This window comes from Chroicocephalus ridibundus, chromosome 8 (assembly GCF_963924245.1).
Source record: "Chroicocephalus ridibundus chromosome 8, bChrRid1.1, whole genome shotgun sequence".
In the NCBI taxonomy this organism is placed as follows: domain Eukaryota; kingdom Metazoa; phylum Chordata; class Aves; order Charadriiformes; family Laridae; genus Chroicocephalus; species Chroicocephalus ridibundus.
In genome coordinates this window covers 54,378,496-54,398,606 of record NC_086291.1, presented here as the reverse complement: position 1 = coordinate 54,398,606, position 20,111 = coordinate 54,378,496, and the positions used below count along the sequence as shown (strand labels likewise).

Sequence of the window (20,111 nt, the reverse complement as noted above, 5' to 3'; positions counted from 1 at the left end):
AACTATCAACATCAAGACGTTAAAAATTAGGTCCAGACAAAGAACAAGAGAACCCCGAGCAGCCCTGTAATAGTAAGACTGGAAGAGAAATGGACAACCAAACAGTGCTGTCGAATTATAATTGTTTGATTTCAGTGTATTCTGATTGTTAATTACTTTTCTTTTTCCCTTTCGCTAGCGCTGTGAGTACAGAGGCTGCAGACGTTTGGTTCATACTGTTCGTGAATTCACAAACGTGGATTTTTTTGCAGTGACCCAGCCCAGCTGCCACTAAGCAGTAAAAATGCCAAATTATGCCAAAGCAAAACATGCCAGCTTCTTTTATTAAATTTGTAGACACCCTTTTTTCTTTTCCATGTGATATTTTCATCTTCTGTCCCACAGAGGATACATTACTCATATACATAAAATATGTGAGTCGTGACACTTCACGTAGTTAATTTTCACTATTTTCAGGCTGCTTGACAGTAGCCTGTTCTCCTTCATTACACACCAGCCAACAAGTGGATTAGTTTACTTTCAAAACACAAACCCTCATATTAATCCCTAAACAATTAATTATTGAGAGAAGACAAGCGTATTTTTTAACCCAGCCTGTGACTTTTCTACTTATTTCATCCAATAAGGCATGATCTGTGTAATGCCAGGCACGTCCTGCCACGTGTCCCGCAGGCTCTGAGTTCTTAGCGTGAAGTTCCCGTGACTGCACGCAGGGAGGATGCACCTTGGTCTGAGGGTGCGGAGAGATCAGAAAGTGGGGTTCTGCTCAAAGGGCTTTCCTCAGAGGACACAGAAACCGGGCCCGTGGGATCTGAGCGGGGCGATGTCCAACAGCCCTTGCTTTTGGACAAGAATACGTCTGTCCAAAATAGAATACGTCTCAATCTGGAGATGCATTCCTAGAGCAGAAAGGGACAGAACAGGCACGTGCTGGCTCCAGCATGTCTCCTTGGCTTATACAAGTACTCTGGCATCTCAGAAACAACTTAAAAGCAGACATAAGTCCTGAAAGTGTTTGACTCTGATTTGGAGTACAAAAGACTCAGTAATAAGTAGTTTTGCCAATTCAGGCGTGTATTTCCTTTAGTCATCTATGTCGTAAAGAGTCAGCAGAAAACAAGATGAGTGACATTAAGAGGGGGGGAAAAAAGGGCACAAATCTATAAAGTGCAAAAACAAAGCCAAAGAAAATGGAGGTCCCTGAGACCTAGCGTATTTGCTGTCAAGCTATGTCCATTTTTTCTGCATTGTTTTTAAAATGACTTTTCATCTGGTGATGCAGAGCCAAATATCTCCACGGGTAACATGTAGCTCCCCAAACTGGTAGGAAATTAGCAAGCCTTAATAAAATTTATGCATGGCTTGCTATTGCAGTTCCGCATCTAAAGGGAAAACAGATGTTCTGTTTAGTTATTCTCTTCATGTCCAAAGGAAAGCTGTTGGTTACAGGCTTTTTTTTTTAAAAAGTCTGGTGCTGAAAAGGTTACAAATGATGCAATTTTTACAATCCTACTCCAAGGCTCTCTGCTAACCTGAATTGCTGAGGTGACGCTCGCAGATGCCTGTCACCCACTTACCAGCCTCATATTTCTTAACACCTACACTTTGGGATGAATACACGGCAGAGAGTCCGCAGCATTTGCCTGAGCCCATTAGGGGGCTGGCAGGCCAGGCTTCCCAGCCCTCTGGCTGAATTCATCGTGAAGTTTCTTCTGGGCCCAGGTTAGTTTCAAAGGAGAGGCAGAATGGATGCGCCTCTGAAAAGCCCGCTATTAGAGATGGCACTAAATGGGTCTCTCAAGGCTTCGGCATGAAGAAGAAAAATCCTGATTCCTCACCTCCTTCACCTGGCTCCCTTCACTTAGCACGTGTTGTGCATTCTGCCCGCGTCGTTTTCCACTACACATTGCAGATGGGCGATCTTTCCTCTTTCCATTCTTACACAAATATTTCTCAAGATGTGCAAAAACACTGGCACTTAGAGTGAGTGTTTGCCATCTGAGAGAGCTTGCCACTGCAAACACGTCTGCATGCATCCACATACATCTGATATTCATTCTTTGCTTTGCAGATGGGTATCAAACACAGAGGCTTTCAAAATGCAAATTCATTGGGCTGCTCTGTTTGCTTGTTTCTACAACATGATTATTCATTGCTCCCCGAGTGGGGAGGATCCCAAGTCTTCTTTATTCCTCTAAACATTAATACAAAAAGTGGGTCCTTGTCAACAAAAAAATTGCCCCAAAAGAACAGCAAGCGCAATAAATCGTAGCCATTGGCTTAATAACCTTTCAAAGTATTTTTCCAAGCAATCCTTTTTAACCTGTGAATATTCATGGTCTTACAGATAACATGAAAGGATAAACACTCACGTGCACACCTAAATGTGACGAGTAGCTGATTTAGGGATTATTAGTCTCCAAAAACGGAGACGGAAGGGACTCTGTCATTCAAAGAAACGATAGCAAATGAAGCAAAACCCAGGCGGAGGAATGCAGAGAAGAGCTGGCAGGAACTAACCAGATGAGTGATCAGCATTTTATTCAGACGGCGTTTCAGCGTCCACCCAGAGGAGATTAAGTATCCTGTCCTCTCAGTGCAGAGAAGGAGAAATAAATCAGGTTTTACCACAAGCGGGGTGGCAGGGAGTTAATTAGGAATGGAAAAAAAATATAATTCAGTTTGCAAAGGAATAAAAAATGAGCAAATGAAGGAGGTAAAATAGACTGAAAAACATGTTGGAACACACCTGGGAAACAGTGACGGAGGATGCTGCGCGGGGGAGCCGGCAGCCACAAGGGACTGCACACAACGGGTGACTCGACAGCTCCGCCAAAAGCTGCGATCCAGGAGCCAAATGCTGTTGCTCCGAGTTGTCATATGAAAGCAGACGTTTCCCGTGCCCCGTCTCCTGTCAGAGTCTCTCCAACAACAACGCGTATAAAAAAGGCAAGGCTGCGTAAAGAAATAAAAGGATCTTAGGTTTCCTCTCAACGTAGTTAAAAAGCACAACCCTCATTAAAGTCAACAGGAATTGCTCCGCGTCTCTTGTAATTTGCCTCCCTGGATTTGTGCTAAACTAGGATATGACAGATTTTGCTATTAAAACAAGCAAAACTACACAAGAAAATTAGCAGAAGCCACAAGAAGCGGAATGGTGGTGAAGCCACCTTGTTGCCCCATATTCTGTGATTTCCATTAATGATCTACCAGTAAAGCTCAATGAAGTGAGCAGCAGACAGCGATACGGGATCTGCGCTGTGTTGCTGGAGCACGTGCACACGGACACATTAAAGCGGGAGAAACTTTCAGAGGCAATGCAGCATTTTTTTTTGCCCCCTGTTCCAAGCGGAGGTTAAATGTGTCTGGGGCGTGAACGTCTCTCATCCTAATGAAGATCAATTCCAAACTAAGAGCCGAGTCCCTGCTTCAGTCAGCTGGGTGTCAGCACGTGTTTCTAGGAGGGGCGAAGGCTTCTGCTTTGCACTGGTTTAAACCCTGGGTACCAGTGGGTTTGGGGTCATCTTGCCTTGCAGGAGGCAAAGTCCCGGCTGCCGGCTGATGGGTGACATGTTCCCTCTGTGGAAAATGGCTCAAGTCCGGCTGCGTGCCATTCCAGATCTGCTGACGTCCCCTTTTTGCCAAGAATGCCATAGGTTGCAGATCACTGCTCGAGTGGAAAGGCTTGTGTGTGAATGAATGCATGACTCTGGCTTCTGGCTGAAATAGTTAATCAATGTTTAAGTGACTTTCTGCCACCGGTGAATATCAACATTCCTCATTTTGGGTAAAAGCTGGGAGTCACATTTCAACAATATATTCAGAGAGCTTCAATATATTCAGAGAGCATCCGATGATGCAAGAGCACAGGCTGTGGTCAATCACCATTGCAGTAATTTAGGAGAGTGCAGGAGAAGGAGTGCTGTTTTGACTGTCTCCATGTTTGTTATTTATACACCATGTCATTCTGAGCTTGTTCTTTGCTTGTAGCTTTGGGCTGACAGTTCCCTGACTCCAAAGGCAATTCAGCCCCTGACATAAAGCAGAAGAACAATGCACAGTTCCTGTAAAACAACAGTGCTCCCCCCCCGCTGCTGTCAGAACGCAGGGATTAGATGCAGAATAATGCAGTCCCTGATCAAACCTGCAGCTGTAATTCAACCTCTGGACGCTGCTGATGCCATAAATTTGTGAAGAAAGTGCAGCTCAAGCGATTTGTGAACAAGAGCTGGTGAGCCCAATTGAATTACAGTTGTGGGAGCAGCCGGGATCCCCCTGCACCGAATCATTACTAATGAGAGCCAGAGAATGATTACTTACAATTTTAATGAAATTGAATTTTAATTTATAACCTCGGCTAGAAGAGAAGGAGGAAGAAACACACAATGAATATTTGTGCGTGACAGGGCAAAAGTACAACCAGAAACCCAAAATAAACGGAAGGAGAATGCATCCTCCTGGAAGAGACAAGATAACATTTTATCTTCAAAAATAAATTCTTATTTTAGCAAGCGGTTGTGATACAGTGAGCGCTGAAGAAAGCTACTCTATATCACGGTTCTGATGATGAAAGAGCTCAGAAAGAAAATGCTCAAATATATTTTCTCCAATCCATTTAAGATACTCAGAAGAAGGGGAACTCTTTAGCTGATTTTCAAACCGTCACAGCCCGTTGTTATGGCCTGAAATCAGCAGGATGGTTACTCCAGGCACCACTGGCATTATAGCCAAATCATCACATGGAACCCTTTCTGAGCAAGTCTTCCAATTTCAGCGCTGCGTGGTTATTCACTATCGGAAGGAAAAGCATAATTAACACTAAATACTGTTTCAAATAAAATCACGTTCCTTGCTGTTTCCCATGTTGAGGTATCACTCTGCTATTTTAATATGCTTTTTAATATTGCACTGTGTCTACTGGGACTGCAGCGAGGCATAGGGAGGCTAAGAGAAGTGGTTTATGAAGTTCATCTCAGAGACGGAAATGTGAGAAGAGAGATGGGAAAAATAGAGAACTTGAGTAAGGAACTCCAAATGGATGAATAAAGGAGCACCTGCAGCTCACAACACAGGCCACACAAGTTTGGCAACTCATACCATGAATCTGCAATTCAGGGGTGATCAGAGAGGCATGGGACGTGTGGTGGAAGGTCTGAGACTCGGGGCGTGCAGGAAGGGTCACACGAATCGGGCGAGTACTGGAGAGGTGCTGAAAAACGCTCAGGCTTTTGACTTTACATTTATTTTACAGAAGGTAAATCAATATCTCTTCACCCCAGTGCACTCGTATCATATGGCTTTCTGTTACAAGGTGACCAGGGCTTGAACATGTCTCTTCTGAACTGAAAACAGCTTAATCCACAGAGATCTTTTTTCTACAAAATGTCTAAAGCGCTGTATTACCTCATGCCACAGGGGGATGGGACCCACCCCAGCATTTTATTGTACACCTCGGGAACCGGCAGCTAGAAAGTATTACTACTCGAATAGTAAAACATGCAAATTGAGTGGGAATTCAGTGCTATTTGCATATATTAAACTATTTTGTTAAAACGAATAGTATTAAAATGAGATTTGCTATTCAAGAGAGGATTTTCAAAGAGACGGGGTAGTTCTACTGGGAGAAACATTACAAACTACGTGGCTAATACTGAAGGGTTATTCTCCTGTCTGTCACAAAATTCTTTCACATAAAAGTGTATTGTCATGCACACTCATTTACTCACACTCCCATGGCCTAATTGATTTTGGGAAGCCAAGCTGTGTCACGTCACCACTGGAGGGAGACATCATTCTGTTAAAAAGCTGTAAAACTGCTGCTGCCATAAATGCACTTCAGTAAGATGGGGTGAAAAAAATAACCTTAAGAAATACAACTGCTGAATTTGATCCAGGCTGGACACAGTAAATCACAGGTTCTAATAACAATAACAATAGAGCATGAACGAAACAGTGCCAGATTAACAAAGATACTTAATGCTTCCCCTCGGATCAATACCGCTCAAGAGAATCCTATCCAGGCGTCTGAACTTAGTCCAGGCTAAAGCCACCACCAGCACCTGTATATTCTCCTCCCTTCTTCCTCCCCGCTCCCATCACTCGCAAGCTGTGCTCGCAGAAACCCATTTGTGATGTTAAAGTCTCAGGCAGATATTTCCTAACCCTTTATCTGATGGTGACCTTAAGTGTGACCAAAAAATGTTCCTGTAGATGGCATTATTTTAGTTTTCACTTAACCCTCAGTGGCCTAGTGGCCTATTTTACAATCATTCAATTACCCCTACTGCTGCTGAAAAAACCCAGCGAGAAAATAATTATTTGGTGCAGCTCAAGGGCATCAGCTGGAGGAGGATGGGGAACCATCAGACAAGCTCCAAGTCATACCACTCAGCCACCGTCGGACAACTGACAAGTGTACGGATGTACTTCAGAGAGGGGCCAGGGCACCACAACTCGGCTCTAAAAACCAAAAGCTTCTGCTAGTAGAACAAAAAAAGCAGTTCTGCTAGTAAAAAAAAAATAATAAAAGGAGTAATTCTACCTGTTGTCGTGTGGCTTGTTCCCAAAGAGGACAGCGTTGCACATGTCTCTATAGACTCATTCTGTTGCGCGGTGCACGTGTGCTCACAGATGCGTGATGCGTGTTCGGACACGCACACACATTCACACTTTCTGCTTAAATTACAAAACAGCATCTCAGCAAGATAAAACACGTGATAAGAAAGAAATTCCTGCCTGAGGGACTCCCACATTTCCAGTAACAGTGAAGAGCCCATGGAAACTTTCGGCTCAGCTGACTGTTGTGGTTTCTGTTTTGAACTTTATTAATGACACACGCTACCACCTGCTAGCTGCCTCCTCACTCCTGAATTAGGCTAATTATGAAATTAATGTGGAAAACAAAGCTTTTTAAAAAAAATATATTCTCAGCACCTCCCCACGCAACTGCATCTCACACCTACGGTTGCAGCCAAACCATGGGTTTCCTGTTGTACTCATTGAATGGGGCAATTTCAGAATAAATATAGTTCAAACACTTCTAAATCTCTAGAGTGAAATCCTCGCTGTGCTGAAAATAGGACCTTCACCACATATTTTGAGTCTTTTCAGGCAGTTTTTTTTGGTTCTCAGTGAGCCTTGTTTATGGGAAGGAGACAATTAATGCAATCTTACAGCACGTGCCGTCCTTTGTCTTTTTGTTGACCCATGCGTCAACTTCCATAAACCACCACGTACCTCCTGACAGTAATCATCTGGTCTCCCCCCATGTTTTAGATGTGCTGACTGAAGTTTGCAAGATCCGGCTTGTGAACAGTGACCTAAGACATTAGAAACGAGCTAGGAAGAAGCAGGAAAAAACATCATTTAGTGCAAAACAAAACCTCATCCTGGAGCCACCCGATGGTCCGAGCCTAAGCACATGCATGTGCCTGTCCTGGATGCCCTTTCCCTGCACCTTCTGCCTGCTTTAGCTACAGCAATGGTTCTGGGCAGCGCTGAGAATTTGTAAGATGTCTTCCTGGAGATGTTATTTTCAGATGTGCTCAGTATCTATGATTCTCGTGGGTTTCCCTAGGACTCCACCTCCAGGACTTCACACACTGGTGGAGTCTAATTATCACAAAATCTCCATACGCTGTTTTATAGCGGAGAAGGTCATGGCTTAGTTGCTGGAAGAAGGTACTGTTCTGACTATCATAATAGAAGTAGCAAGAGCTACAAAGAAGAGAAATTCAAATAGGTACCCCTACTGCACAGTGCAGTTCAATCTTCCCGAGGCATACAAAGTAAATAGTAGTAATAAAATGTGATAGGAAAATCAATTGGAACAAATGAAGCACTGTCTGTGCTGTATCCCAGCTTCTCCGTCCCATTGTTACCGCTTTGATTAATAAACAGCAATCTGATAATGAGCAAATCAGCTCGGCACCAGGATATGGTGAAGTAAATGCTGCAGATGTGCTACAATGACAAAGCTAAATCTGGCCAGCGTTGACAAAGGTTGTCTTTGGACGACTGCGTGGCTGTTCCAGGAGGCTGGTCGGAGAAAGACCACTACTACATCCACAGGGCAGGCAGCGCTCGGAGGGCAGAGCGGAGTGGGAGAGGAGCTGTCGTAAGCTACTGGATTTGATGTTATATTCATAAACACGCACTTAGAACCGAGCATCAATTTTTCACATTCATTTAAAAGAAGTTTACCCCACTGGCTTTCTCTGGGACGCAAAAATGAAGGCAACAACCAAAAATTGTCTCTTAAAACAGGATTTTAACAATACGGTAATGTTACTATAAAGAAATCCGACTAGGTCAGAGTCGATATCCAGCTTCGCTCCTTCTGGTGCATATTTAGCCAGAACTGAAAGGTAATGGAACTGTGTCCATTTATGCCAGGAATAAATCAGCTTAATTATGAGTTATCCTTTATTTCTTATCACATTTGTTTTTTTCCTGAACGTTCCGGATGTCCCCATGACCATGGCTAGAGGTTGCCTTGTGTAGCCCTTCCTGAGCACTGTCCTGGTGTGTCCTGGTGCCTTCTTAAGCACTACGTTAGGAGTTACTCTCTGAATAGTAGTTTTTGAGCAGGGGATTAAGCTTCAGCAAGTTTCAGTGCCTGTTTCTCTTTCCTTGCTGTTTCGCTAATGCCTTGGTAGATGCAATCACTGCAGGCTGTGCCAGAGATCCTTGCTAGTTCCCCAATACTTCTGTGAGCAAAAATTATCAGATTCACTGACATTTCAGACAGAGAGACAAGGAGAAGTGTACATAATTGATGTGAGACCACTCGTTGCAGTGAATTTAAATCAGAAAAAGAAAAATGTTCTCCAAAGGACTGGCTATACCCAACACTTGTCATCAAGAAATGGTTCTGAGATCTGACTGCTGACCACAAGAAGGCTTTTCTACCAACTTGTGAAAAAGAAGCTGATGGGACAGAGAATAAAGGAGGAAACAGTCGCATCTTAGTTCTCAGGCAGAATTTTTCCAGATTGCCAAGGTGGCAAAATGGGCATTTTGCCAGTGCCCTGGAAAGTCAGGATGGCTGCTGTATCTGAGGGAGGGACAGGTGGAGTGGTAGCTATTAGTGTTCAGACCGCTTTGCAGCAATTCGTTCACACCGCCTCTGAAAACAGCACGGGAAGCAAGCTGGGCTTCCAGGGCTCTTCCACGCTCCATCCCAGCTCCATCACTTTACACTGCCTCCCATTCTCCCTGGTGGGAACAGCCTGGTCCTGGCCCCAGTCCCAGTTCTCGTCCCTGGGGTGGTAACACTCCTGGGGAGGCTGGAGCTGAACTCTCCACCCTGCTCTCACCACGATGACGGGGCTGGGGGTTGCAGGTACGTTACTGTCTGGCGGCCCTGTCTTTTATTTGCCCAGGCATGAATAGGATCCTATGAAAGAGCCATCTCTCCATCTTTGTCTTTCTGCATCTGCAGTTTGGAAGAAAATCAATATTGCTGTTTGTTGCTAAATTGTCAGACAGCTTTTGATGCTAATATCTGATGAAGCAAACATGCTGTTGTAGATATTTACTCTCAAACAGGTTCTCTATCATCCACCATCTGCTTTTAAAGGGTCTTTTTTCCCCCTTTTTTTTCCAGTGACTAATGGTGCATTTAACCCCAGAGAGCCTCTGATCTGAACATCAGAAAGTTTCTGCAGCAGAGGAACAGAAAAAAGGAGGCGGGGGAGGGAGGGTGGATGAGCTTCCTGTTGTTCTAACTTGGCTGACGGGTAGGGTTCTCAAATCTAACTAGAAATCTCACTGCTTAAGGCAGCCACCACTCAAACCCTTGATGCAGCCGCCAGACTTGCGTTACGCTCAGGTTCAGGGCCTTGAGACTGGAGCGGCGCAGACCGAGGGCAGCCAGAGCATCTCCTCCACCCGCCCGGACGAGCCGCGGCAGCTCTCTGTCCACCAGCTCTGCCTGCACAAAGGTGTTCACAGCGCCGGCTTGATAAAAAGCATTAGTTCCACAGATGAGGACCACAGGGATGGGAGGCCTTCTGTTTGCTTTTGCAGGCTCAGAGATCAAGATTCCCACTAGAAAGGGTCGGGGGAAAGTCCGTGAGAACGGCACAGATTCTTCAGTCTTTGGGTCCAGGCTGATCCCTGAGGGCTAGAGACAGTTTTGCAGAAATACCAGGTGTGATTTCTGGGAGCGTGGCAGGATTCTGCAGTACGTGAAAGACACGGGAGGAAATTTCCTGTCAGGGCCTTTCAGCACTGCGTTGGCTGAATTAGGTTTTCTGTTCAGGCAGGTGTCAGACAGAAGGGTTACCCCAGCTCCTCCAGGACTCCCACACGGCGGTGCCAGTGTAACTCCCGCTGTGCCAGGAGGGGTGTCCCGGGCAATGGCGCTACTGCCATCCAAGCTGCCAGAGCGAAAGAACCATATTCACTGTGCTTGAACCAAAAATCACACTGGGATTTGGGCTCCAAAGTCAAAAGGCACATTGTGTTGATCCATGGGAGAGCCTCCTTTTTCTACGGACAGGTCTGGTAAAGCACAAGGTTCTTCTGGAGTTACAGTTTCAATTTACACGCTTCCCTCGATCTTTTGGTGCATTAGACCACCGCACAGAGCAGCGCTCTGACAAAGGATCTCAGGGATACCAACCCCGGAGCACATGGAGTGGAGAGCAAACAAGAACTCTGGAAACTGGGCAAGCAGGAGAAATGGGGAAAACGAAGTAACTTATAAGAGAGGAATCACAATCTCTTCATTGAATCCTTGTGTACCTTCTAAAGGTATATAGCACAAAATAGTGCTATGCTACGTGATTTTTCAGAACTGGATGAGAGCAGGGGAGGCAGTAACTGCACCAAAGGGGAACCCATTTGATCGGCTTCACAGTATAAGCTGATTAATGCTGAGTGACTCCTCATACTCAATTCAAATAATTGCAAATCCTAGAACGTTGCTCTCCCAGAAGTCCCAAACCCCTGACTGTGCCGTGCTGTTCCAGTCTCCAGGGAACGGCATGATCCCTGCTGCTGGAGCACCTCAGCCCTGTGCGGTGCTGTGACCCCGCGGCAGCTCCGGGGCTCCCACGGCCCGAACCCCCCAGCGCCGCAGCGGCTCCGCCGCAATGGTGTCTCCCTGACTTCATCCTCCCTGCGGAGCTTTGGAACCCTAGACCATGAAAATAGCTTGGCATAAAAGAATACAGAAACCTCTAACAGGTTTACAGGCACTTTTCCAGCTTTGGCAACTATCTCCACTTAAAGTTCATCGGCAAAAGTCTGCTTTGTGTGTGTTCCTACTCCCTGGCAAATTGCGCTGGCAGAGCTGTCTGTGCTGCAGACAGACCGATTGACAGCTTTGCCTCCAGCCAGAATCCTCATTCAAAGGAATATCAAATTCTCTGTAATAAAGTTTGCATGAAATTTTTACCTGCAACAATTCCCCAACGTGCTGAACTGCATGATACTGACTTATATAGTACATCATTTTAGCAGCAGAGTTAAACAAAATGCAAAGCCAGATTCAGTTTCATTTTTTTTTTGTGATCAGAGACGTTATACCACATCTGATGGCTATAAGCCGTTACTTCCATGGTTTTTGCAGTCTATAAACATCAAATGCAAAGTTTTCTACAAGCGCTTCAATCAAATCAAATGTTTAAATGCAGACTTTCAAAAATATTTCGACTATAAAAATAAAAAAATTAAAAACAGAAAATGTTTTTAGGTAAAAGACTGAAAGTACATGAAATATTGAAAAGGACTGCTTCAGTACTGTTGAAATACTTCAAACTTTTAAAAAATGAAATGTTAGAATGGAAACATTTCCATAGCCAATTGATTTGGATGAAAACACATTTTCTAACAGGACAATATTCCATTGACAAATTTTCCAACTGCATTTTCTAGTGGCCAATTTCTCAATGACATTTCCCAAAGAACAATCTACATCTGAAAACTTTTCAACAAGCTCTTGTGAGCTCTTAAAGGAAAGAAGAAGTAGTTTTCCAATAATAGATTTTGAAAGGCGGTTATTATTCTATGCTTTACACCTTTTTACAAAAAAGGTAGCATACCAAATATAGGGCAATGGCCTGGACTTCCTATTAACTCCTTTTTTAACTTAAAATACAAATTGCTGAGAAATGTTCCCAGACTTCAGTTAAAACCCTTGAGTGATTTGATTTTAAATGGACTGATGTAAATGTTGCTTACCGTAGATCCAGACACGTCTCTGCCACGCAGCTTGGTCAGACCTCTGGCGTCCAAGCGCGGCAGCCAGTTCAAACTCGGGTCTCCAGCTTGAGTTTGTCATCTTTATAGACTAGAGTTAGTGTCCTGCTTTGGGGACCATGAGTTAGAGAACTTATCTGAATTTCAGTGGTACCTGCGAGTCCAGTTATTAATCACTAATCTTACACCAAGTGCTGCCTAACAACACAAACCCACCCAAAGAATATTCCACCATGAAACTCCCATCTCTACCTTTGATGAGATCGAGCTGAGGGCCTGCTTCGGATTCAGTTGTGAGACTGTTTGCAACAAGCGTTTACAACATTTCCAATTTCCATTTTGTTTTCTAAATCATTGCTTCCAGTTTCTCACCCGCGCCCTGACTCCTGGAGCTGTGCCTAGGTGGGCATTTGTATACGTGACGAGGAGCCCAGGCTGGTACACGTGACGCGCGTGTGTGAGGAGGGAGGCGGCCGGTCACTCAAAGCAATAAAGCAAGGGAGACTCAGCAGAATGGCAAACACTGCCACAATCTACAGCCCAAGTTCCAAGGCTGCGCTTCAAATCTGCCAGTTCAGGACTTGGAACCCACACTGATTCCAACACTCTGACATTTAGGGAAATTCGTGGCCTCTTTTCAAGCCTGTAGATTTGAACGTCTTTGAAAAGATGCAGAGGTTATTTTCTTCCAGTTTAGATGGACAGCATTTGGGTCTAGATCAGAAGCCCCTTCTCAGCCAGGGTAAGTGATAGCGGCGCCTTTTGCTCTGTTGCAGTTCTGGGAACGTGCTCCAGCTATAGATTCGCTCTTTGAGTTCACATCCAGAAGTCACGGGGGCATATGGTTCTCAGTCCTTCTCCACCGAGTCGCAGAGGTGAGGGTTCTGCAGGCTGCAGCACGCAGCTCGGCCAGGGAACTTCGCTGGGCAGAGTCTGGTTGCTTTGCATCACGTGAGCAGACAACCACGATGCCTTCTACTGTCGGCACAGCTGGGAATTCACAGGAGATGCACTCGGATACCAAGAAGAAAAGTCTGCTCCATACATTCACTCCTCTCTCGTTTCACAGAAATAATTAGATCTCTGCTTGTTCTCTGCCTCAATCCCTTGTTCCACTTTTCCCATAAGGTGGTTTGGCTGTCCTAAATTACAGAGCAAAAGGCTAAATGCTAGAGGCCAGGCTAATTCTCTAGTTTCTTTCTATAGTCCATGAAAAAAACCCCAGACAGTTTGGAGGGCAATTAATCTCATCCTTAGATAGCCATCTACAGTAAGTTAGACAAATAGCTCTGTGGAGGTGTATCTCCATCCATTGTAAAAGGAACCTCCTTTAGACTTTGGCATATACCTTTCCTATGTCTGAAGTTAAGTGAGATAAATCACATCCACAACTGTTGTCTCTGTACAGAGGGCTCAGAAATAAAGCTGTGGTGAGAGAAGATCACTGCAGAAACAACCATGACAGTTTGAGGTACTTCACCCCCTCTGCCCCACCAGCCGTCTGTTCTAGCCATTCCACCAGCTGTTACCGGTCCCCGCGGCACAGCCAGTGGGACGTGGACATCCCGTGGGTTCTGTGCAGCAGCCAGCTGGTTGCTCCTGAAGGGGTCCGACTGGCTGAACTTTTTGCTGAAGCAGCTGAGAAATGTTCTTACGGTCCCTCCCATTGCTCAGCTGAGGACTCAAAGCCACCACAAGAGGGGCAGTAACGAACCGCAGGCAGCTGTCACACAAGGCTGCATTATCGGGACATTAGGAATGAATGCAAAATGCTCCTGAAAGGCTCAGCTTTTCCAACTGATACTTTCTTATTTCTGGTTGAGCTACAGAGGGTCTCTGAAGAATCATCCAATTTGTTCTATATATACTCCAGTTGGTTGTTATTCTTTGCCCTGGAGGGAGTTGTGGATTGTGTATGCAGCCTGTACTTCATAAAGAGACGGCAAAATAGTAGCATCCCCCTGCTTGCAGAGTCCAAACAGATGGCATTGGGCAGGTAAGGAGCTATTCTCTGAGAAACGCTGGCTATGAACAGTCTTTCAAACATTAATAATTTGAGAAACACAGCAGCAGAAAGTTAGATGGCAAGTGACATAAATGACTTCTAGAAGATACAATTAGTTAAAAAATGATGTGCATAAAAGAGAAGAGCAGAAAAGCACAATCACACAAGCCAACATGAAGTGACCCAACCTACTTGAGAGATACCCACAGCGTCAGCAGCTCGTTGCAAAGACAACCTAGCATTTAATCCAGGGAGGGCAACCAGGCCAGATGTTTTGCTTGGACTCTGGTTGTCTTTTTATTGCCAGCTGCTGCACCAAGATGGGATGAACACAGAAGCAAAGGTAAATTTGTTATTAAATGCATCTTAAAAGGCAGGGATATGGCGAGGAATGAAGGATCTAAGGATAATGAGATGTACAACTCGTCATCTGTAGGTCAATTTTTATTGCATTTCAGATCAGCAGTTGTGCAAGTCATAATTGTCTGGTCATTTTATTGAATCCATTTGGCAGTCTCAATACCGTGTCCAACGTATAGTGGAAAAAATTCAAAAGGCTGAAGAGATTTAGGAGTCTAAGTCGCGCTCATTACCAGTGGAACTTAAACTCTCCGAGGAGTTAAGTGCTTTTGAAAACGGGATGTGGTCTTCTAAGTCTTGTACACACTTGTGAAAATATTACCCTACTTGGCCACAGCACAGCGTGATGCCTGCTGGTCTCCTTGCTGCCAATCATGGCAGAGAGGTCAAGGACTGAGTGGCTTGCAGCGATTACTGGCTTATGAAATTCTTCTTTTCTTCTTCTCAGAACAGTCCCTCCTGTTGAGAGCAGGCATGTTGGCAGGCGATGATGTTGTAGAGAAATACAGATTTCAGCAGAGAAACAGAAATCTGTTGTCTGGAAAAGGCACCATGATAATTTCCAGGAGTAAAAAATGTTAAAAATTGAGAGATGTACAAATGAATACAATGCAGAGGCAGGGATAAATTAAATGAAACACTGGCAGATCGGGAAAGATCTGATGTGCCACTGGGACAGTGGAGTCTATTTTGCCGTGAGTACCAGGACTACAAAGGAAACCTGCAAAACTGTTAAATAAAACTGAGGTTTAAAAAAGAAGGGAAAAGAGTCATTTTAATTAATGCCAGGAATAAAAGCTATTTTCTTCTCTTCTGATTAAAATGGTTATGGAAAAACAGGGTTAGAGAGCTGCTACGGCCATCACCAGTAGTGTTGCTGTTGCTATCAACCAGCCTTCAGCTTCCTCAACTGGGTGTGTTCAGAATGCCACCTCAGGGTGTAGGGGGGGCACATCTCAATTCCATATCCTTTAGCCCAATCCCCATGCTTTATTTCTCTTAGATTCCACTTATCTGGTCTCAGGAGAAGTTTTCAATGAACCAAATGAGATCCATATTTTCAACATAATAAATTACCCCGAGCTCCCTCTCAAGATCTTTGTCCTTCTCACATGTTGAACAGCTGCTGTCCCTTCAGAGATGCCGGTGGGTCAGAAGTTGCGGTGGTGGCTGAGGTCTGACCCACATCCTCGATCCCCAGCATCCAAGACATTGGCCGTTCAACACGGCTCCGGTTCCATTCCATATATGCATTTTGCCAGCAGGAAGTCCCCAGCCAGCCAGGGTGAAACAGGGGTGAGCACCGGGCACCTAGTCAGAGAATTCTGCGAGCCCCTGCTCCACCTGGGTATGTCCTTTTGTCACCAAAGAGCTCCATTTTACTTATTCTTTTTTATAGCTGATCTTCATCTATCCAGATGGTTTTACGCTGCTCTTCTCCGATCCGGTCTTTTATTGTTCGAATAAGATCTTCGATACTGCTCCATGCGTCTGCCTCCACTGAGGCATAAAGACATGGCAGTGCTTCCAGTTCTTTCTGCTTCAGACGGCACATACGTAAAAACTCATCTTCAGTCTCCGGCTTTGGCAATAGTTTCCTGTATCAAATGAGCAGACCAAAACTAAATGTCTTACATTTTAAGTTAATCCTGTAGTCCCAGCTGTCCCATCAAGAATTTATTTTCTACTGACTATATCCAAGCAACAAAAGCAGTGGAGATACAGCTACTCCAGGTCTATCCTCCCCTTCCCTCCATGCTGCCCCCATATTTGCTATGGGGAAACAATTTAAGAGGACTGAATGCAGGGAGAGCGCAAGTGTTCGCAGCCTTTCCTCTTCCAGTTAGAATTACCTTAAAAACGCTGCGGGAGTGCTGAGCATGGAGAAAACCACATACTCTTCAGTCCCGTCTTCCCACAATGCTCACTGCTATCAGTGACAGTGAAAGAGTGCCAGATTTGGGGAATTCCTGCTTTCTCCAGTTGTAAGATTTCAGGGAGGAGTCATGGAGGAAACAGTGCACATAGAGGCACCAGATGAAGAGAGAAGAGGTTCTTTATTTCTTTCACTGAGAACGTTATTGGACTTGAGAATGATCCACTGAATAGGATGGAATATCAAATATGCAAAAGGTTTGATATGTTACCTGAACCTCTTGATGTTTTTCTCCGAGACTCTGATAAAGAGAACAATAGGATATATCTTGGCTTTGATTAAATCCTTTGTGCAGCTTATTCCAGCTTCCAGGAGACAATGCTTGTTCTAAAAACAAAGTCATGAGAGTGTCACAAAGGAACATTCACTGATGTGCAATCTGGAGACAAAGGTATCCATACCTTATGAGGTCAGCTGAAAAGCTCTATATTTACCATTTTTACCAATTTAAAACCTTTTAATCAAATATACATTTGAAGTCCAAACTCCTCCTCCTGGTTTACAACTAGTCAGTGAAATAACAGCTGAGCTTAATAGCTTTCTGAAAAGGTTTAAGACAGAAATGGATTGATCTAAAGATGAAGAGTATGATAAAATACCAGGTTTACATACATACACAAACACACGTACTTGCTCTTTCAGTAGTACCGCGACTACTTGTGAGAGAAAAAACCATCACTTTAATTCTCTTTTTTTCCCTGCTGTGCATCAAATCTGCTCTACTTGATATAAAATCTCTGTCTTTGACGCTGTTATCTTTGTACTGTACACCCCTGTGTCTCTGTTCCAGGCTACCCTTTCTTTTGTCTAGGTCCTTGTATCTCCGACTCTCTCGCACATTCATATATACTTATGATATAAAAAGGAACTGAATAGGGGATGGAGTATAGAAAATGAAAGGATATTTTCCCGCATCAGTGCGGGTCATCACAGGGAATGAGTGAGAATATAAAAGGATATGGCTGAGGATGAAAAAGAAAAGGAAAAGCAAGAGCATAAATAAAAGCCATTTGGGAGAATACATATAAATCTGAGACTGAAGGTGGGCAAGAGAGAGAACGTGCAATTGTAACTTGGTCGGTCTCTTATTCAAGAAGAAAGATACATCGCAGACAGACTGAGAGCAGCCTATCGAGGGGATACCAAGCACTCTAAGCACCTTGGCAGTGACGGCCTCAATATTGGCAGGTACAATGCATTCATACGTGTTCGGATTCTTTTCTCTGCTGAAGATGATTGTCTCCGTTCTCTGCTTCCTTAAGAACTCTTCCTTTGTTACAATATCTGGAAGGAGGTGTGGATGAGGACAAAAATCAAGATTACAGCAACATAACCCCTAGAAAACTCCCCAACAGTATTTCACATAGGGTGTACGGATGGCTCAGGGAAAGAAGACGAGCAATGAATTGTCTTAACAGCTGCCTCATTTCTTCCGTTGAATTCAATTAAAGCCTAATCTGATCACAGCTGAGCATCTCAGCTATATCCCGCACCAATGAGTCCTTGGGCAATTACTACAACACTATGAAGACATTAAATTAAAACAGTAAATACAATTCCAGCACCTAATGTGGTGGATGATGCTGAGAAGCGCTAAAAAAAAAAAAAAAAAAAAAAAAAGAAGGTCTCTTCAGCACAGGCTCCTAAAAAGAAGGATTTAGTGTTCCAACATTTGTGTTTAAAGTTTCAAAAAATTTGGCTTAGGTTGCAATGTGTGATACTGGCCCCCTTGTGAATTGCAGCTCTACATCAAAGCTTTTGTTTTATGTTGCAAGACAGGGGATATTTATTATAATACTTAACTTTTCAGTTTCTCTGTCTGGGTAACTGTAAGACTGCGTACTATGCGGTGGGTATTCAATATTAGTGTAAAAATGAAACGTCAGCTGTGTTTAATGCTGTGTTGTATACAATCCTGCCCTACAGCAGTCACAGCACTGCATATTGCTTTAATAGTAAATACTTAGCATGGAAGAAAATCAGTCTTTCGAGTAGATCAAATGCACAATCTTCACAGCCTTGGACGAGATAGAAACCTAAAGTCGCTCTAGGGAAGATATTCCTCATAATAGCAAATACTAGAAACAAATTAATCAAAATTTCACATTGCCTAGATATGCAGTATGCAAACAGTATGCAAACAGAAAGAGCACTCGCAGCATTTCAGTCTCTGAGGGGCATCCTAGCAACCACGCATGGATAATATTCATAGACACAGAATCTCATAACCATGTGCACTGGCTGTCTCAAAAACATTCAAATATCTCAGATATTCTCAAAAAGCAGGATTTATAGCGACTCATCACACTGATGTGACTCGAAGTACCTCAAGCAACTATCGCATGTGCACGCCCCTGCGTGTGCGTGCATATATACGTTCATATTTCCAACACCGAGGGTTTAAAGCCATGGTCCTCGTTTATCTCGTTACCTGGCTTGCATATGTTGAATTCCAGGGCACCTCCAGAGTTGAGAAGCTTCTGTACCAAGGCCTTGGCAAGCATGGTGGGAGTGAAAAGCACGGGGCGCCTGCGCTCGCAGTGGATCGGTCTCACCAAGCTATACGGGATCAGACTGAACCTCTTATTGATTTCATTTTCGGAATCCAAATCTGAGTAAAGAACAAGACGTTTATCTTCTGGTTTCCTCTCCACCAGTATTTGGAGAAAAAGGAGAAACACACGAACCAGAAATGACGTGGTTAGTCATGCCGGTCCTTCTTTCTCTTTTGCCAGTGTTGTCTTTACAATATATCTAGTAGTATGATGTCCAACCTAACAATAAATAATTCAAGTGCCTTTTGCTTTCAAGACGTTATTTCATACTTTAAGAGGGCACTTGCGTGGAGAATCTTTCTGCTTATTAACTTGACTTACTTTGAGTTAAATGTTTTTTGGACAAAGAGCAAGAAAGCTCTTAGGAAGAGCTGCCAAGCGAACAGGAAGTTTCAGTGTCCTAAACTTGCTCATGAAGGCTTAATGCTCCAAGCGCTTTTAGCAAAATCAGTGTTTGGTTACAAACGTTGTTGAATTTTTGCACAGAGTGGGCCCCAGAAGCTAGTAATAGGAAAGACCGGTGACATTTTTTCACGGCCATGCTGTTATGTAGGTGGCCTTTGTATCAGTGCCGCGTGTGTAAAAGCTATTACTATTTTATAACCATACCTTCCAGTTTATCAGGCGACAGCTTCTTTGCTTCAGATGAGGTCCGTGCCAGACCAGAGGGCCAACCAGTGACGATACGGACGCGCTCATTGCTATTCATACGCTTATATTTGTTTTCAGACCTACTGACAAACTGAAAAGGTGAACAGAGAGATTTGGCCCTCATTTCTTACATTCTTTATGCTCCCATGTATTCATCAGCCCACACTTGTTATCTCTGAGATCTGAATTACCTATGTCTGTCAAAGACAAGGCTCCATGGATCCGTTGACTGAATTCTAAGGCTCTTTAAATATCATAGATCTGATTCAGAGCCTTTGTTAATCCCCTTTGGGATTTCTTATTTTGTTCTCTGCTCTTAAGCGGCATGTTCTTTCTCTTCGCAGAGCTCCCTGCTATCACCAGTGCAAGCACCGATGTGTCCACAGCAGAGTAACAC

At 44.0% G+C, this 20,111-nt stretch overlaps 1 protein-coding gene across 9 annotated transcripts in view; it reads right to left on the bottom strand.

The window, feature by feature from the left end:
- CARD11 (caspase recruitment domain family member 11) overlaps window positions 1-20,111 on the bottom strand; it is a 66,673-nt gene that overhangs the window by 3,844 nt on the left and 42,718 nt on the right. For 6 of the 9 annotated variants that reach the window (XM_063344944.1, XM_063344945.1, XM_063344950.1 and 3 more), the window contains 5 exons: window positions 19,673-19,805; window positions 18,940-19,119; window positions 17,668-17,792; window positions 16,720-16,835; window positions 12,190-16,170 (listed from right to left, as the gene is read on the bottom strand). In XM_063344944.1, coding sequence (XP_063201014.1) covers window positions 15,966-16,170; window positions 16,720-16,835; window positions 17,668-17,792; window positions 18,940-19,119; window positions 19,673-19,805 — 759 coding nt within the window. In that variant the 3' untranslated portion in view covers window positions 12,190-15,965. Of the gene's footprint in view, window positions 1-2,749; window positions 2,956-11,840; window positions 16,171-16,719; window positions 16,836-17,667; window positions 17,793-18,939; window positions 19,120-19,672; window positions 19,806-20,111 lie in introns of those variants that run through there. The other 3 variants (XR_010072350.1, XR_010072349.1, XM_063344947.1) reach the window with 3 other exon arrangements.